The following is a 20223-nucleotide window of genomic DNA, read 5'->3' as shown; positions in this document are numbered from 1 at the left end:
GAGCCATTAACTGCAAGCCGTCGAAATATGAGTATTTCCTTGTTCTTATGTCTGATGCGAATGGCTCATTAAGCTGCTGCTGCTGGCTAAATCGATCAATTTTCTAGCCCAGGGGTGAGAAAAGTATTGAAGCAGATGAATTCTTTACTGATGCTCTTTTCAAATCCTCCAACGGAATGCATCCCGTTGAGTGTGCAAGACGATTGCACTAAAACGGCAATCCTTCCAGGTGCGAATAAAGTGTCAAAAGTCGTATCACTTTACCCAACGTAGCCACAAATCGTATGATCATCTCGTGTGTTGTTAGTTGGAAGTAAATTGACACAATTCCATAGGGAATCGGTTTTTCTTTTTTTGCTTCATTTTGCTATCCGAAAGCCACTGAAATTCACCCAGCTAGGGGGAAGAAAATGGGCTAAAACAGTAACATATCGTCCCAGTTATGGCACGTTCCCTTCCACGCCGGAAGGTTTTTCCAGCCATCGGAGTGCGGGAAAAGACGTTACGCTTCAACACGGGACGGTTCCTGCAGCGAACATATGCACGTGTGTGTTGATGTTGATGCTGGCGGGCACTGTGTTAACTGATTCCGATATGTGATGAACGCGCGAGGGACCGTTTTGCGTGTGTGTATATACAAGCAATTACTCCTACCCTCCGTAAAAGTACCCCAAAATAGAATGCGAAATCAACCCTCGGAATTTTGACGAAACAAACAAAAAATCGCCCATCGCAGTTCCGTGCCACGATAAGGGAGGAAGGTGTGATGCGGAAGCAAAATAAACAATATATTCATTTCACATGTTCTACATATCAATACCGTCCCGTAGGAGGAATCCTTAAAGAATCGTCCCCCACACGGAAAACTGTATCAAACCGCACGCTTCCCACCGAGCGAATACTCCGGATCAAGGAGATTTTTTTGCTAGTGGAGGGTGAATGTATAAACAAATGCGAAAACTCCAACCGAATCGAACCGAAAAGCGAAAAGCGTCAATGCTATCGGTGTTCTATCTGCCACTTGAGATCTAAAGGACACCGGGCCTGAAGGGCTTTTCTTTCGTTAGGTGCCCGTTGGGTTTTGTTTGCCCGCTTTCCGCCAAATATAAAAGGATTAAGGAAACGGAAATCGGGGGAAAATAAAAATATAGCCACCGACCGAGTCTCCTACCCCTCCCGAAAGCAAGCAAGCAAGCAAGAAAGAAAGCAAAAGAATGGCCGGAAAGGATACGCCGCGCCACGCTTGAAGTATTCGACAGTTCTTCTTTGTTGAGGTTGAATGGGCAATTGAGTCGGATCACATATCTTACGCACGGAGCGGTGGTGGAAAATTTGCGTCCAGACACAGGATTTCTTACCACAACGTATGTGCCGGAACTGGGAGGATATTGGAAAATCGTTTTTTTATTGCGGCGGAACAAGAACAACTGTCCGAGCTGCCTGCCTTTGGGGAGATGGTTTATCATCCGTTTTTTTTCGGGGTGTGCCGTACCTTTTTTTAGAGACGTGTTTTTGCGGGTTAAGAGATTTGTTACCGATACGAAGATGTATGTGGGATATGGCATCACTTGTACCGTTTGTTGTTGTTGTTCGGTTCGGTTCGGATGGGGTTCGGTTGGGACTGAGCTGGAAGCCAAATTGAGTTAAAGCTATCCAATTGTGGCCACTTGGCAGTCATTGAATTGCGAAAAAAATGGTCGGTAAAGAGGAGGAGATGTTTTATGGCGATTTAATGTATTGATATTTATCAACAATTTTACTATGCAATTTGAGTTTGATTTATTGATCAATGAAAACTTGTTCGTTGGTTTCTCTATTTTGCATTCGTTCCGTCTATTGGATTGATGTAACTCAAGAATAGAATGGTGCAAGTATTTTTCTTTCTTATTTGAGTTTTCATATACGAATGAAGCATCAGTACTTTGTGTAGGCATCTGTTTTATCCAAGTAGGCCAATGCATTGTCCATTCGCTTTCTTTTTGTTTGACGTAATCCGATAAGCTCCATCCTTTCGTTCTCATAATAAATCAAAAGTAGGGTACATAAATAGTGCGAAATCGTACGCATATCCTATAAATACATGAAATACGGCCCGGCTGCAGGCTCGATTGTGTATGCTGGCGTGAAGCAATCGTATCGTATTGCGGAAATCCATACATCATCCGGAGGGCGCTGTCGAGTGGCATCTGCCAGAAGGAGACACAATCGAGTGCTAATGTGTGAAGAAGCGTCGAAGGATTTCGGTAAAATGAGCTTTGACAGCTTCGGAACATCGAAAGGAAGGCCGTCCCCGTTAAGGCTGAGGGTTCCTTACTGTGACAGGTGAGAACCGAGAGAAAGGACATCATGGAAGAATTTCCACCGACCACGCACACAATAAGAGGCGGACGTAATGAAGTGTGTGCGTTGGGGCGGTTTTTCGCCAGTTTTCTTCGAAACGTCGCTTGCACGCTGCCTAAAGTGGTGAGTTATGAGCTCCCCACTTGGAACGGATGAAATATCTATTATTTATTACAATCACTGACATCTTCGCATGAACTTGGGTCGTTTGTTGCGCGCAAAACACGCACCCACAATCGGTAGAAACCCGACCACCCGACTCATCTCGCTCCCAAACACGCAAACAAGTCACGTTTGGGTGGAGAGTGTTACAGCCCCCTCCCCAACAACCAACGCCTGGAAAAGATACTCGCGGTCGATGACGCGGACACAAATCCAATCATTATAAAGTGCTGCCAATATATCATCGACCCCTAATCGTCAACTTTTGCGCAGGATGAAGGCGGAATTTATGTAAAACCAATCCAAATAAATGAAGTTGCTTCCTTTTTTTGTGCCTTTTTCTTCGCGGGGTGCCGATTTTAAAATGCCAACTCCTTCGTCGTGCGGTATCGCTCGAACCGGGGTGGAAAATCCTTTCTGCAAAAGAAACCGGATGGGGGAGATGATTTATTTCTGGTGATTTATCGACTTCCTTTGGCGGTGGTGGATGTGTTTTTTTTCTCTCTCGTGTTGGAAAAGAAATGGCATCAGACGGGAAATCCTTTCTTGAAATGGAATCTCTATGTTTCCGGCGGTGACGAACCATTATCGCCGACTGCGCAGACAACGCGTGTGGTGATCTCGTTTTGAACACTCTGAAATAAACCGGGTAGGAGGAGTAGATCCCATTTTACGAGGTGTATTACTGCGTCGACAACATTTCGTCCGTGAGATTTTACGACAACGCAATTAGTTAACATGGCACAGTTAGATGAGATCAAAACGTGACGTGACGATCACGATCGGTTGAGTTGTTTTAAAACAGCGAACGACGACACGTTTTGGACAGTTCGTTAGGTTCAGTGAAAGATGAATTACCTATTGGCGGTTTTATGTAGTTGGGTTCTGCTCTATTGTGTTGCAGTGGATGGAATGGTAAGTTGTCGAGCGCTTGCTACCTGATTGTGGTTTATTTCAAAAGTATGTACTCATTTGAACCAACAGATGTATGAGGTTATACTGAACAGCTTCGAGGCAATGCCGCGAGAAAGGGAAGATTTTGTGGACTACGGCACGATTCGTTTGACGCGCAAGCAGAAAAACACCTTCAGCATCGCTGGTTCCTTCACCGTATTTCAAAATGCGGGCACGGAGATGCAGGTACTTCAACTTCAACTGTAGGTTTTAGACAAAACAGAGGTTGATTTTATCTTTCTCATCGGTTAGGCTCATTGGACGATATACAAAATCGATTTCATGGGCGCGAAGCACAAGTTCGTCGATGGACATGGATCGCTATGTCAGATCATTGCCAAGGACGCCACCATATATCCGTCGCTGTTGGAATCATCGAATCTCCCGCCGCAGGACTCCTGCCCATTTCCAAAAGGAAACTACACGATCTACAATTACATCGCGGACGAGGAGAAATTTCCCCCAGCGTTGCCACTGAGCGAATGGTTGATGGAAGTGACTCTAATGCTAGATGGCCAACTGTGTGGTGGGTTTAGAGTCCGTTGTACCACCAAAGCAAATCAAGCTTGAGTTCTTTCCTCTTTTATTATTCCGGTGATTTGTTTTGTTTCAAGATCTGATGATATTCGAATGAAAGCTAGACCGGCGAGTACAGAAAGTGTTCTTATTTGCATTGTACGGTGAACTACGCAACCAAAGTCATCTCAGAAGAACTACTCTCGTGTTCAACCTACATTTGCGGAAAAGAGAGTAGACGCAACCATGTGTGATGACATTAGGTACATCAGTATCGGTATCAGTCTCCGTTGCCTATTTCATCCGCCGGAAGCACGGGAAATGAATGATACATTTTTGTTGGCAAAATTTGACGTATGCCAAAATACGTGCGATAATCACATAAAACCCCCGAAGAGCCTCTGTCAGGTAGGGCCAAGGTTTGGCCCCGGGACGAGGGAAAACTGTCGGTCGAGCGTAGGTTTTATTTCTTTTTAACAACACTTCGTGACATTTTGCCTGCGCTTACTACCCGCAAGCCTCGCTGTCCCCTCACTTCCAGCCGGAACTACAGATTCGCGACCGAAGCGTGGGCAATCATTCCGTACCGTCCGGTGGCGTTCGGGTCCATATCAATAAAAACGGGGAATTCTCACATGGGCAATTGTCAACGGTTTCGGGACCGGCCTTACGTGGCCATCGCTGTGCTGCAGCCGCTCCACTAACTACCCGACAGCGGAGATCATCAAAGAATGGTGGCTCTTTCGGGACGTCGTAAACCGATGTGGATCGGAAGAGCGGGAGGAGAGCGACTCGAAAGCGGCAGGCCAGTCGGTCAAACACGGAGGGTGGAAATAATCTGATGGGTGGCTTACGGTTTCATATCTTACGGCCAGGACAAGATGGTCCACACCGCACTGCCGCTGTTGTGACAGATGAGGCGGTTCCGAGACGGTCATTGGTGTTGGTTGGCAGTGCATTCCGGTTTGCTGGCAGAAGGCTTTTCTTCGGCCAGCGCTTCGCTCGGACCAGTTTATGGGTTTTTAACAACTCGTTAGTTTTCACTTAAGACGTTTTACGTTCTTCCAACGACATTTTCTCGTGACGTGGCACTGGCTTTGGATTGCCTTTTCGCATGAATCGCCACATCGGTGGTAGTCGCGTTTGGGCTCCATCCTTCGCTCGATTACGGCAGTTGCAATCCCTCGGACCTAATAAGAAAACCTAATCCCAGCTGATTTGTGTTCCACCGGTTCGATGAACCAACGCCTGGGAGGGAATGGTCCCTGGGAAAGCTCGCTCTAAAACACGAATAGGCATTGCACGGTAGGCATTAGAGAGACGTTGTGTATGTCCGCGAACCGCCCCCCCGAGTGGTTGTTTTTCTAATTTGATTTTATTATAAATTAATTTTAACCAACCAAACGGCGGTAAGGGACGTCACGTGGATAAACCCTTTTCACGCGTCCGTGTGGCTTCCGGAATGTTTTTGTTCGATGGTTGATTTCCTTCGCTCGACTCTTTGATCTCCATCCATCTTTGCAACGGAAACCCCCAACGGGGACCGCGGTATGGCAGCGGCGAGTGAGGTGTCCCCAAGCGTCCAAGCGTTAAATTTAAGCCATTTGACTTTACGGCATTCGCTGCTTTGGCATTCCCCGCGTAAAGGGGACGCCGCTGTCAGTTTGATTGGTCCATAAAAAAAGAATGGTAGAAAATCATAAAGAAATGAAGGACTATGGAAGGTGATTTTTCCGTGATACTCTGCCCTTTGGCCTTGGGTCTTTGGTCCATTTTTTTTTAAACAAAAACTCGCTTTCTCTCGGGATCCTCCGGTGGACAATGTCATCGGCGACAAGTCCCTCGGCTTCGCTGAGAAGCTGAAAAAAGAAAGCCAGCACAGGACGTCATTCACGCGAAACGCCCAACCGAAGGAACGATGTCGGCACCGAAGAAATATCCAAAGACTGCTGCAGGCAACGGCAAAAAAAAGAAGTATACCTCCTTGTGCCCTTAGAGAATCTCTCGGTGTCCCCAGAACCGACGCGGACCAGCATGAGTTGTGGGAGTAATGACGACGGCTCCTCGGGGACTGATAGCAACCTCTCTGAGCGGGATGATTTATAGATATTATCTGTAATTTGAAGATATTTGATAATTTTTTATGTAAATTCATAATTAAATTTTTTATTAATGTCCGCTCGCAAATGGCCGTTCTTCTGCTCGATGAGATAGATGGCGTTTCGGTCCGGAAAGATGGGAAATCGTGAAATTTCCTCCCGCTCTGTTTTTCGTCTTTGGATGCGATTAAAAATACTCCAGACGTGCAGCTCTGGGTTAAGTTCTTTTTTACTCGTCGTAAGTTAGGTCTCTTTCGTTTTGTTTTTATTCATTTGGCTTTGTTTAAATATTATCATCAATTTCTTCTTTTTCAAACACCTGGAAGTAGTTCGTATGATTTCCATGTCCTACATCCTCTGGTCCTAGTGGACTCTGAAAGAAACAACTTAAAAAACTGAATTTCCGCACTTTCCGGTAACGGATAATCATACCATCAGCAAGTTTGTCGAAGATAATAAAATAAAACCTCCTTGGAACATCCAATTCGGTGCTAGCAACTCGAACGTCGTGTAATTATTACACACTGACAGCTAAATTTGGCTCAGTTGTCCGTAGACAGTAACATTCATTCGGGTCGTCCGTTGTCTGTAGGTTTGGATTTTGGGCAAAAGTTTTCCACCGTTTTCAGGCTGCAGATATTTAGCCTGGCTTTGGTGGCAGCACAACAAAAAAGAATGGAGGAAAAATAAAAACACACAGCGACAGGCAAATCGAACTGTCATAAATTATGCTACAAATTGCCGGCCTTCAAACTTTGGACGGGTTTTTCCCCTGGCGCATCGGTTTGCATACGACGAAAGAATGGTTTGTGTGGATAATTAAATTAGATCGAAACCAAAGTTCGAAACCATCCACGATGGCGTATAGGCATTGGAGATTGGTGGAAAACAGAAAACCAAGAAGTCGTACATCACAGACTTAAGAATGGCAGAACGGAAATTGCACCCTACCTAGGTAGAGTTTTTCGCCTCGCACGATCACGAACATGCAAACGTTGGTTTTCGACCGAATGCGGTTACCTTGTAATTGGAAGCCTGAATGCCGGTGAAAAGTTGAATCGTTATTACTTTCGTCGGGGCGATTGGCGGACGATTTTAGGGAATTTGTTTTCACTCAGCAAAACATGAAAAATTTCGCCCGATGTCGGGCATGCACCAATCCACCAGTATTGCGTCAAATGATGATGATGATGATGAACATGGCTCCGATATTTAAATTGAAACGCTTCATGAAACGAGAACGGGAGGAAAAAATTAAATCCCGCGACCTGACAAGAACAATCCTTTTAAGGCCGATAAAACCATCCGGCTTTCCTAGTTTGCTATCAATCTGAGAATGAAACGATTTTTCCTTTATTCTTTTTCCCCTTGCCAAGCACCAACATGCGAAGGTACAAGCGAAGGCTCATCACCAGCTTTCACTCTCGTTCCGCTCCTTCGGCTTTCCGTCTATGGACAAGGGTGTCCTATCTGTTCATCAAATTCCGCTGTTGGTGCCCTTGGCGGATGATAGCTTCTTCGCCCGCTGGTGACAGATTTTCCCCCAGTTGATCGTCCGTGGCGTGGGTTTCATTTCAGGTTTGTTCATTTTTCAATCACATCAAAAGCATTATGGAGGAAATTTTATTTTCAATTTCTTTTCTCTTTCTTGTAACGTTATTTGCGGTCGCATATATCGTCGCTTTTTCGTTCTCTTGTGTAAAATGCCGCGTGGTTGTTCAAACTTTTATCAAAGTTTGAACTGCTACGGTTACTGGGAGACAAGAAGAGAGCACTGATGTAAGATGGGAATGACGTTAAGGTTTTCCCGTTTAAGGTAGATGATGGCAGATCATGAAGAAATAGAGTGTATCGTTAATCGTTACGTGACGAGAAATTCCAATGAGTTGTTTCTTTGATCATGCATTAGTGAAGTAAATGTATCTCTGAAAAATGTGTCGAATTGTGATTTCTTTATCAGTTCAAACCTACATAACGAATACATGTTGTTTTCCTTTACCGTCAGATAATTATGCTAGGAAAGTCGACAATCAATTCACACCTTTTTACTATATAAACCTGTTTTAAAGGTAGGGGTATCGTGTAAGTAGTTCGATAATATCCCCAGCTAGCAACTGCGAAAGAAACGCTACCACAAATCTGGCTCCAAACGGGTCCGTTCGTTTTCTTTTGTTTTCCCAAAGTGTGTTAGTAGTCGGTCCCTCCCCGTCTACGTGGGACACTTTTGTGTGATCGAGAAAACATCTTGTAAGTTTGTGGGTTTTGGTTTTTATTGTCAAAGTTTTCCTTTCCGACCCCCCCGGTTCTCTTCTCGTTCCCCGCAACGCTCCTTTCTGGCCTTGGTCCTATCCTACGGCGTGCAGGTTCCACCTTAATGCGCTCGAGATTGTACCGCGTTTCTAGGGGGTTGAGTGTATGGACCGGATGGGAAAGGATCTTGGCTCATAGCAACCTTCTTTCGGTTGAAAAGGGTCTTCTGGTTTTGTTCGGTTGCGGTTACGTACAAAAACTCACACTCACTTTTTCCCGATCACGCTCCGGTCCGAGAACCGGTAGGCGTCTCGGTAGTGTATTGTTTTGGTCGCACGACCGGACGCTTCGAAGTCGAAATCGTTTTTCTTGTGTGTTTTCTGGGATATTTTCTTGAGATGTCGAATCAACCCATGTTCCTTTTGGGTTTCTCGGTTTTGGATTTTCGGTATTGAGAATAAATGGATTATGGACGTTTCATAAGTGAGTGAAAAGAGCCCCAAACCAATGTTCGAATCACTCGAAATGACAAAGAAGGGTAATGGTTTAATAATTGGTCGGTTTTGAGCATCTGATGGTGAAAGTAGGCTCTGATTTGCGATAGTTTTGCAAATGATTGGAGGGTATGGGATGCTTTTTTTTATTTAAATAGGATTGAATACATCGATCCATGGATTTTGAATTAAAAGTTGAACCGTTTTCGAAAGAAAGTAATAGAAAAGGGAAAAAAAACTCGAGATATTAATCGTGCCCAAACAAACGGGATCCATATCACAGATCTTGTATTGTGATTTATGCCTTCCGGTGGTCGCTTAAGTAACCGCAAAAAGAAAATATTTTCCCGAAACTCTTCTCACCCACCCCTTCGACTCTCGGATGTGGGTGTGGGGCGGGGGTGAAACCTAATGATAACTGAGATACCATGGCTTTCCGTGCCGTGGTCCAGTAGTGGCGTAAAAGGGCATAAATTAATTAATGAAATTAACAATAAATCATAAAAATTTAATTTAAAAAATCCACAAATTTACCATTTTTCTTCTTTTATCGGACTTCTGGTTGCTTTTTGGAGTTTGTTTTTTCTTCCGCCCTTCGCTCGGTCGCACTTTATCTTGGCACCGTGACGAAGGTCCGCTTCGGGCAAGTGGCGGCCAAATGAGACAAATCCGGGGGAGTGAAGTGAAAACAGTAACCCTTTTGCTTGATCCCCCACCGCTGCACCCCCATTCCCACGCGAGCCCGATTCGGCAGGCCAAATTTTTCTAGCCAGCTTCTAGTTAGCCACGGTAGGACTTCCCTTTGATTCATTTGAAGTTTGGATTTTTTAACTCCTTTTTTTTCTCCCCCACCCCCCCGCCTGTGGAAACCTTACCAGAAACCGATCCCAACGCTGAAAGGCGCTGATGGCAGAACGTTAGGAGTTTACCCCCTTTGGCCGGTCGACCTCGGAGGAGTTGAAGAAGAAATATCAAATATTTACTTTTAATTCGGATCGCGTTTTTTCTTCCTTCATGACACGCAAACTTTTTTTTTCTCTCGCTATTGCACTCCGCCGTTCCCTAGGAGTTTGGGCGTTCCTTGATTTTCCTGCGTTTTCGTTGCAATGCGGTACGTTTTTTTACGATTCCGAGTTTTTTCCACTACAACCCGTTCACCCAAGTGGCGGAAAAGAAAAATAAAATGCGAGTAAAATGGGTAGAATTATACAGGAAGCAATTTTCTGCCGGTGGCTTCGAGCAAAACACTTCGAATACGGTCTGTGACGAGGTTTTGGATAAGTTGTTGGGTTTTTCTTGTTTTGTTTCATTTGCCTGTAACCCTTTTATGGCAACTTCCGTGCGCCGCTCGGGCCTGACACTAAGAAATGCCAAACCAGCCGCGGGGAAGCCAAGGCAGTAAATCTTTCAATAATTTAGGTTGCGATACTGTTTTTTTTCTGTTTCATCCATTGGGTGTGGAGTTTTTTTTCGGACCCGATGTTGTTCCCTGCTGTCACTTTCTGCCAACCTTGGCCACCGGTCTGTGCCGTCATCTGGTTAGCCGCCATCAGCCATGGCCGTCAACCCTAGGACTACAGTTGCTTAGCAAGTGGATAAAAATGGTGGTAGTAGCAAAAAAAGGGTTGTTCTCTCTCTTTGGAGTATCGAGAATTGGAGAATATTTTTTATTCCTCCCGCTGTATTATTTTATCCTGTCAAGATTCTTGTGGGAGAATGAGGCCTTGGATGGAAAAGAAAACCCCAATTCAACTGGATGATTGCATACTTTTCAAAGTGGTTTAATTTCTCGGCAAGCCGGGCATGACGGGATGAAAAATTCATCGCCATTTTTCGAGCCAGATTGAATTCGCGCAATCCATGAATCAATCACTGGCTAAACTCTTTGATGCCTCCCGTCATCAGTTGAAGGTCTGTCCGAGCGGCTATCCGACGCCGGGTCAGGATGCGTTGTATGAACGGTGAGAAGAGATTCGGATTCATGTCGTCCGGATTGTTAGCCCCTACGATGAAGGAAACTATGACCGCCACAATGATTGTCACCAGAGCTCCTATCATCGTGTACCACAGGTAGGATATGTGGTAGATTGCAAACTCTGGTTCACTATTGGAATGAGAAATAGACAGGATTAATAAAACGACAAATATGTCATAACACTATTCTTACATTGGTGTAGAATCGATTGATGGAGCAGTCGTATTGATTGCAAGCATGCTCATCGGTTCACTGGCGATAAAGTGATAACTGCAGCCCTGCGTATCAACTGGTTTCAGTTCAAATGCCATTTCTCCACTGGCAATGGCCAGCTGTGCCTTAAGACAGATCCATATCATAACAGCCAGTCCGACTGCTCCACCGACAATTGCACCCTGAAATTCAAAAACACGTGAGATTGCAGGTTGTACAGAGGTTTGAGGTTGGGTTCTAGTTACCGTTCCATTTGCCCATGGAATTAGCACGCCTAAGGTGAATATGCCAAGTAGTGGACCATTGCTGACGCTTCCAAGGCTCATCGAGAGTTGCAGAACTGAGCCAAGTTTTTCGACAACCAGCACAAGAACTACACAGATTGCTCCAAATACGGCAACAACGGCTCGCATGATGATCCTACAAGGGAGTAGATATTACTGTCTACAGTAGAGTACTACAAGTAGAGCATAACTTACGAGGTTTGTTTTTCCGTCAGCGGACGATTCGAGAATGGTTTGAAAAAGTCCTCCAACACCACGGCAGACATGGAGTTCAAACCGGTTGAAAGTGAGCTTAGGGCGGCCGAGAAAACTCCAGCTACGAACAGCCCCGGAAGACCCGGAAAGTCTCCCAGTGTGTCCATGACTAGCAGCGGAAGCAGCTGATCCTTGGCCTTTGCCAGCTTTGTTGTGAGCGGATCGCAGTCGTAGTACTTGGCGTAGATCAGCAGTCCACTGTAGCAGCAGAGGAAGAGCAGCACCAGCGTTCCAAAGATGAACGTCCAGAGTGCTTTCTTCGCCGCCGCCAACGAAGGCAGTGACAGGTAACGTTGGATCATGTTCTGACTGACGGCGTTCGATTTAAGCCAGTACACGACACCGCCGATCACGCAAGAGTAGATATTGTGGCGTGTAGTTATATCGAAGCGTAGATCCGGACCTTCGATTCGTCCGCTGGCTGTGGCTCGTTCCATCACCACCGACAAACCGCCCACGTCATACGTCCCTTTGACGATAATCAGCAGCATCGCACCGAACATGAGCACGGTCTGGATAACATCGGTCCACACGACGGCCTTCAGCCCACCGACGCAGGTGTAGAAAATGCAGATGACACACACGATCGGCGTGATGAGGTGCACGTTGATGCCCGTCACCTGGTTGAACGCTAAAGCCGGCACGTAGATCACTATGGGCAGCCACGCCATCTGGTGGAGAGCCAAAGAACGAGAAGGAATTTTGGGGGAATGATCTCCAGTTGTCTAAATGCGCAATCAGGGCTAGTGAACATCGCATGCAATTAGCTGTTGGCCCATGCGGTCCGCTTAAGGATTGCCGAAAGTCACCGGCAAGATGGTTATGTTTTGACTCGCACTCGGAGGCCAGTGACTGCGGCCTGAGGGAGGCGGCTCAATTGGAATAAATTGAAAAATTGCCATTTTCCGACTGCGACGCACTAAATCCCCGGCTATTCTGCGCTGTTGATGTACCGTTCCATTGTTGTGGTGTTCTGATTTAGAACTGACCTTGTAAGCGGTTACAACAACGCAGCCATAACAGCTGGTGCGATGGACTTACCGTGGCCAAGGTAAAAAGAATTGAACCGAACAGACGCATTCGTTTGTCGAACCGGGTTTGAAGGTACTGCAAAAAAGCGAAACATTGGAAATTTTATAAACCGTGCTTGTTTCTCCGAAACCTTAGCTGCTTACTTGATAGGTTGAGGTTAGCTTTAGGTTGTGAAACACGGGCAGGTAGAAGTACATCATGATGAAACCCATGGTTATAACTCCGCCAACGATGTACATGTACTGAACTCCGTAGAGATAAATTTCGGTCGGTGTACCAAGAAGTGTTATGCCCGAGATGAAGCTGTACATGAAATAGTATTACATGATAAAATTTCACGTGTTGGGAAAAATATTCCTTGCTGAATTCCTTGAATCCTTTACCTTGCTATCAACGATAACGACACTGGAATGATTTTCATCTGCCGATTTCCCACTAAGTAATCTGCCTCCGCTTCACCCTTTTTGGCTTTCTTTTTCATGAAGCCAAAATAGATGCCAATCATTACACAGCTCAGTAGCATAAGCACAAACACCACATAGTCGTACAGTCCAAACTTTTGTAGCGACACCTTCACATCGTCGACATTCAGCCCTGCCATTTTGGTGAATTTTCTGGTGTTTAGTGCGTAATAAAACTACTAAGAAAAGTGTGTAACTATCAACAGAACTTTTACAAAACTAGTACACTTTTTAATCCTGCATGGTGTGTTTCTTATGCTTTGGTGCTGGGACGCGCTCCTCAGCGAACAACAGGAGATCGAGACTCTACCCTACTCCACGCCGAGCAGCACAAACGGAGGCGGTAAAGTGCGATGCTGCCGGAACGATCTGAGACGCGAAACTGGTCGACCTGATCGACGATAATCCCACATAAGAGGTTGCTCTAGATCGGAGACCACGTTGGAGTCAAATTATGGCTCGTTAAGCCGGATCGCATAAAGAAGCTTGCAACTTGCGAGCTGCACGGAGCAAAATATTGATCATTCCCGCCTTGTAGTAAACGGCGTGGTCGATTATTCAATTTCTACCCATTGATTACGGGCCATACCGAAAGGAACGATCATTCGACAGTGGTTCCCCTCGGACATTTTGATCGTAGCGTTTCGGTCGATCACGTCTTCCATGTGGGTTGCATGCGTTTGCTCCTTCGAGTAGCCAGCTTTCCAAAACTCAAAGTCTGCCCCAGTCTCCCTCCGTTCACGGTAAGGAGGCGTGGTTGATAAATGTCTCACCGCGACGTCCTAGAACAGGACAACTAGCGCTGGCTTTTGATGAGAGTTAAAATTTGCGAATGGGTTTTCTCGGCTTTCCACCCCCGGGTGGGGAACGGGGAACTTTTCCCCTTCACCCTTCCACACCGGAGCAACAACGAAACCGGTGCACACCGGGTTTAATTGGCAGAAAGCGGGAGAGCTAGCACAAGCAACAGGGAGAGTGTGGATTTAATAAGATGAGACTGTCGTTTATTAGCCGGCACGAGCACGAGACGCACGCTTTCGGTGGCTTTGCATAATTCGCTCATGATTATGTAGTGTGAGAAAAAGTATGCAACCGTGGAGGAAGGAGCCACGTGGAGGCTGCCAACAATTTAATTAGATGAGAGAAAGTAACAGCGAGGAACAAGAGAGAGTGAGCTTGATTCATAAGACGAATAATGAGAGCATATCAATCGACAGGTGGAAAAGTAAAGGAGTTAGGATTCCGGTTAGGACTCGACACTTTACTTGGTATTTGTATTGATTGATAAGAATCCAAAATTGCGGTCAATAGACCACACCAGAATAGTGAAATGCTCACTGGGCACCAGAGCGTATTCACTTAAAGGGGTGAAGGTAGGTAGGTCTCGCGAATAAACGCCGGCTCATGGATCACTGGGCGTCCGCTTTGTTTTCACTTTCACTCTCCGCTGTTTTCCACGCACACACCCCGGAAAAGGGGTTGACGACCCGGTCATCGTTGATGACATTTCCTGATATCAACAAACATTTGGCTGGTCATCGCGTTTAGCGATGTGTGGGCGCGAGTTTTCATCAGCCCTCGGGCGCCCTCGATGCGGAAAATGGTCGTGTCACTCTTATTGAAGGGTTAAAAGCATGTCGTGCGCCCAGGTGTATTTCACGGTTCGTTTTTTCCTTCATGTATTCGTGAACTGAAACAGGAAAATAAATGGTTTTAACGACCAAAAGAGCAAATATTATGATTTTGTTTTACGATGAATATCGATTTTACGATTTGGGAGAGAGAAGAAGGTGGATAAGTGAAGCGTGCTTTCTGTAAACACATAGTTACAATTGGAAATTGTTACAGCACGACTTACACGTTATTAGTATACCTTGCTAAATGGAATATCAACTAATACTTTTGTTCCATTCTCCAATAATTCTACTGTCACTATTATTTTCACAAGTTTCATCCAACAGTCAAACGAACAAATAAAACACATGGCCCTACAAGGACGTAAAGTACCAATATCACTTTAGTATCGAAACCAGTGTCGGTCTGGTTCTGAAAATCGACCAGGATTTGCGAGTTCCCATCCCCAAAATAACCGGAGGGAAACACGATGTCCTTGCGCGTATCGAATTTCCGTGTCCAGTTTTGTGGAGTGTGGGAAATATGGCTATTAAAACCAATTACATTGTACCCATATGCGCCTTACTATGACTTATCATACATCAGGTGAACGCTGTTGGGAGATACGATGCACCTTCATGGGGAGGACGCTTTTCCAGCGAATGCTCGCAATGCATGGTTTGAGCGATAGTATCTGTGTGGACACCCCAACAGTTTGCTTCGAAGAAACGAAGGTTGGGCCGTACACTCACCAAGCAACGTAGCCTCTAATCGTGCAGCAACACGTCGATCTCACAACAAAATCCCATCCATGGCGACGATATTGTAAAGAGGAGCAGAAAATTGAACACCTTGGGGTTATTTTGGAAGGTAATTGATTTGTATTTGCATTAAATACATGCCGCAAGCTTGTAATCTATGGTTACGTGTTCAGTGTTGGTACATCGTTCGGCGGAGTGGAATTTTGGAGGGTTTGGGACTGTGGTTTGTTGGTAAGATAAAATCATCGCAAACATACCTCGTTCCAAGCCATGCTGTTGCGGCTATGTTTATTAGTTCAATTGGAGACTTAATTGATCAATTTTAGCTTTGATGAAAACAAAACACATCGAAACCGATCCAATTAATTTGAACACTGTCCTATTCGATCAATGAAATATGTTTATACGAAATCAACACGTAAATTCCACTCTCCAAGCAATAAGTCAGCGACAGTCCGAATGATGCTAAATGTTTCGCATAGAGAAACTTTTTCTTTCATTATGAAACCTCACAAGGATGATCGATTTTCTTTTATTTGCATTGAAATTTGTTTTTTTTACATTTAATGAAAACCAGAGTGAATTTTAACACTTCCACACCCACTGGAATAAGTTGTTTTTTATGCTTGTACGAAAGGGAAGTTGCAACAGTCGGAAAAGTTGGAAGAAACACCTCAAATATGCATGTTGATCGAAGAAGTTTGTTGTTTGAAGGGGTTTGTTCCGCAATGGTGGCTTCAATACCGTTTCCTGCGAACCCCCTGATGCGAAAAGAAATGGAGAACTCTCCTCGACGATGAACAACAAAAAAAAACAAAGATGACTTATAAGAAACCGTTTGTTTGAGAGGCAAAAGAAAACGATATCAAAGAACAACAAAATGCTCCAAGAGGTTGATAGAAGGCGTTTGAAAACAATAAAAAATAAACCGACCCCTTACTCCGAGGCGGAAAACCCATCGAACCTGGGCGGGAGCTTGGGTCAATGTTGAGCGAAAGGCTCTGTGCTATTCCCGGGAAGGCGGTTCGTATTTCAATTAAAAAATAGAAGATATTTACTCATTTGCCTGCGCAGAGCTAAAAACATGGGTGCGGGTTGAAACATCGCGACTGCAAAAGGACACTGCCGTCCGTTTGGATGGATTGTTTTTTCGGGCAACTCGGTGGCCAGTTTTTTTTTCTATTCGCCGGCCACCCTCACAACCGATTCATCTTATCAAACTGTGAAAGGCGGGTAAAAACTCGAAATGGGAGATGCAATCTGTCTAATTTTCTTTGAATTTATTTCCGTTACTTAGCGAATCCCTTCGGTTTAGGGATTCAACTGCTCCGTTCCGGGTGGCTGTTTTTTCTCTGTTTGGTCTTACTTCTTCCTTGAATTTTACTTTGGCTGAGCACCTTCGCCGGTATTGTTTGGTGACCGTTTTGAGACACAATATTGGCTAAAGGGGTTGACTTAATTAACGATGGTTTTGTTGATTTAGGAGCTCATTGTTGTTGGGATTTTTCTGGTCGACATTTTTGCTTCCTCTTGATACATTTTTTTCGACTTGCGGCGTTCACAAGATCTTTTTCTTAAAGCAACGAACGAAGGTGCCAATGCATGGGGATTGTGTTGCGAACAGTTCTTATTTCAAAGTAAAGCGTCCATTGCCGTTATAATCTACCTTTTGCGTTCAATCAATCAAGGGGAACCAAACGCTAAGCCAATATAGCCACCGCTAGTGATGATTATTGTGTGTGATGGGAAAGTCGCTCTCTGGCGGGACGTGCAGCATCCGGTCCATAAGCAGTGGTGATTCTTTATTCATAAATCCTGCCAACACCGGCAGGAACCGCCAAAAACAGCTTGGTTTGGCGATGGTTTGGAGTTCCGGAGCGGAGCGATGAAAGAAGATAAAATCACTCATTAAAGCGAATGAGATTCTAATGGACACGATGGCGTGGGTGGCGATGGCCGAGATTTGGGTTCCGGTGTTTTTGGGGTTGCGATAAGTCCTTCCCGGCATCCGAGCCGATGGTCCGAAAGCCCGGGAAGCACGGGAGCCAAATGAGCGTAAGTTTGTTTCATGTTTTTTCCCTCTTATTACTATCGTATTAATGAATAATATTTATGATCCACAATAAATCACCAAGGATTACCGTATGATGCTTTGATCTGTCTCAAAAAAAAAAGTAACGACGCAAGGCCATCTGATATTCCTTGCCGTTCCTACTGTTGACCAAAATGATAAGCAGTGACCACTTCCATCAGATTTCCGAACCCACCGTTAGGTTGGATGGCGCATTATTATCTTTCGCTGGGGTTTTTTTTTTCTTTCTTCTTTTTCCTCGCGTCGGAAAAATCGAAAGAAAGCCAAGCGTCACGCAAAACCCTGGACCAACACAGATTTTCTTATAGTTCTAAATCCGCTTCGAGACGATTCGTTTCTTGTTTCGTACGATTTTCCGTTGTTTGTTGTTCCTCTTTCAGGATCAAACACATTCCAAGCTGTAGGAGTTTTCTTGTAGCTAAGCGCTTACTTTCCGGATCATTTGGAATATGAAGGGAGAATAGGGAAAAGGGATTTGCTCTCAAGAACATTTTTATCAAGAACATTTCATCCAGTTTTCCGTTCTATGGAAAAGGTTTTGAAGAAATTGTCTATTATCGATGTTTTTATCGAAAATACATTTTATTTCGTAATAGTATTCACTATTAAGATGACATGTTACACTAATTTAAGTAACTTAAAATGTGAATTCACTGATATTACTCCCCTTATGAGTAAATACTTCAGCATAGAAAATCAATAACAACCACTTATCAGTTTGTCCATCGAGAGGCTTGTATACAAACAGTGATTACCGAAATCACCCACCTCATTAGATCCAGCCAAACAAATGGACCAATTCAATCGACTCTAGTTTGCACAAATAAAATTGGACGCCTCCATTAGGACTACCATTATGAAAGAAAATGACCACTTTGTCCCACACTTTATCCTGCATTCGATATGAACATCCTTTTGTTCGAGGCTTGCTGTATGAACCCTTCTTCTTCTCCGGTAAAAAAGGGGCAACACGGCCGAATGTTTTCCCCTTTGCCAGCTTTCCCTATGCGGTGCAGGGTAGGGTGAAGGCCGAAGGTGACTACACATGTTCTATCACTTTCGATGGATCGAGATTTGTCTCCGGGTTTTGGTAACGGGATGGTTAAATTCGGTTTATATTCGCTTGAATGCCCAACGATCCGTCCCGAGCAAATCAATTTCAAATCTCTTTTGTTCCCTTTTGGGGTTTGTAACGTGTGGTCGGAATATATTGAACAGTCATCGCCGAGTGGGTTCGTGTCCCAAAGGGCTTTTGCTTTACGATGGAACTCGAACTCACCCCTTCCGTTTGGAAGTGCAAAAAGGACATCTACTCGCCTGAGTTGACCGACAAGGTGCTATGCAGACGGTGATTCAGTCTCAATCGTCTCCTTGGTGGGACCGGAAATGAAATCAACCGTCTATGATTATGATGCCGCCACTGGACCGTTTCTGATTATGCCGCTCGCCATGCAGCAATGGGGTGAGGGGAAAGTGCCAATGTTGCATCGTCCGGCGTTCGAGAATCGGTTCCGTCAATGAATGAGCCATCAAAGTGGAAGAGAGTAGATTGAATGGCCATTACTCACGGCCATTCCGGCTCTTGATCGCCTCGTAAAAGCCGGTACCGAACACCCTTTAGCGTTGGGGGTTGTTTGTTTGCATGGAAGGATGATACACGCACGAGAGCCCTTGAAGACTGCAGTTGCAGTTTGCACAGATGCAACTTTACCGAAGCACAATGCGGGGGGAGGCTGTGTGTTCGGAGAGTTTGAGAAAATGCTGGTAGGCGTTTCAGTTGAGTGGGTGTTGCTGATGAAGCTGACGATGATGAGGAGGAGATTGAATTTCAATAACAAAAGGAATCCCGTGCGTCCTCAAGCATGTAGAGCATAATTGCTGGATTTAGCTAAATGGAGTGTTGCCTTTTGCTGTCTTTCGGTGGCGTCAGTGTATCAATATCGGATGAAGATGGGTTAAACGGAAGTGTCGACATGAAGAAGCAACGTTTTGATGTTTGCAATGAGGTGTGATCAATCAATTATGAACTATAAACAACTTTAGAGAATGCTTTAGATTCCAAAAGGTTCATTAAGAACACACCATTAACTTTGAGCAACATATTGAACTTTAATTTGATTTGATAATTTGTAAAAAAATGTTCACATTGTACACTTTGGTGTAAACGATAGAATGTTTAATAATTCAGCTTTAAATAGAAATCAATCCAATCCATCCTCGACCTTCCGGGAAGGAATGATTCCGAGCCGTAGCTCCGACATTCTCTGATGTGGTCTGATTTATGGCACGTTTTAATTAACGCACCACTCGAAAACTAGGCAATCACTAGGCTTAATGAGTGTTCGGATGAATTCATTTAATTTATAGCTGACCAGTTGAAGACATTCGCACAGCAGTCCATAGGTCTGCCTTAATCGTAGCCTTAACCAGTAGGAAGTAAGGCGCTAAAGCTTTACTAAGAAATCGCATGCTAGTTGGGGTAGCCCCAAACGGGAATAAGGATTAAAAAAGAACAACAGGAAGTCTATCCTAATTGCAAATCCACACTATTACGCGTTTCGGTCCAGTCGGGAAGTCGATGGATTCGCTTTTGCTATGAATTATTCGCAACCACCGTGAACAAGAAGGAAAACGAAGAGTGTACGTATGTGCGAATCACTTGGGCTACCTTCAGGTCATAAATTTTCCCATCGGATTCGGAAGAAACGTGCAAGAGAGCGC

At 44.7% G+C, this 20223-nt stretch overlaps 2 protein-coding genes across 2 annotated transcripts; one reads left to right on the top strand and one right to left on the bottom strand.

Moving 5' to 3' along the window:
* Positions 1 to 3351: 3351 nt before the first annotated feature.
* LOC131289037 (uncharacterized) lies at positions 3352 to 4026 on the top strand. Its single transcript, XM_058318233.1, has 3 exons — positions 3352 to 3417; positions 3487 to 3642; positions 3709 to 4026. The coding sequence occupies exons 1-3, from the start codon at positions 3352 to 3354 to the stop codon at positions 4024 to 4026; spliced, it is 540 nt and encodes a 179-aa protein (XP_058174216.1).
* Positions 4027 to 10684: 6658 nt separating this feature from the next.
* On the bottom strand, positions 10685 to 13175 carry LOC131286616 (sodium-coupled monocarboxylate transporter 1-like). The gene is made up of 7 exons (XM_058315594.1): positions 12958 to 13175; positions 12718 to 12877; positions 12584 to 12649; positions 11483 to 12213; positions 11249 to 11423; positions 10983 to 11185; positions 10685 to 10919 (listed from the first exon to the last, which is right to left on the bottom strand). The coding sequence occupies exons 1-7, from the start codon at positions 13173 to 13175 to the stop codon at positions 10685 to 10687; spliced, it is 1788 nt and encodes a 595-aa protein (XP_058171577.1).
* Between the last annotated feature and the right edge of the window lie 7048 nt (positions 13176 to 20223).

Source organism: Anopheles ziemanni, chromosome 3 (assembly GCF_943734765.1).
Source record: "Anopheles ziemanni chromosome 3, idAnoZiCoDA_A2_x.2, whole genome shotgun sequence".
Classification (NCBI taxonomy): Eukaryota; Metazoa; Arthropoda; class Insecta; order Diptera; family Culicidae; genus Anopheles; species Anopheles ziemanni.
The sequence above is the reverse complement of the archived record's forward strand: the minus strand, read 5'-3'. Positions and strand labels throughout refer to the sequence as shown.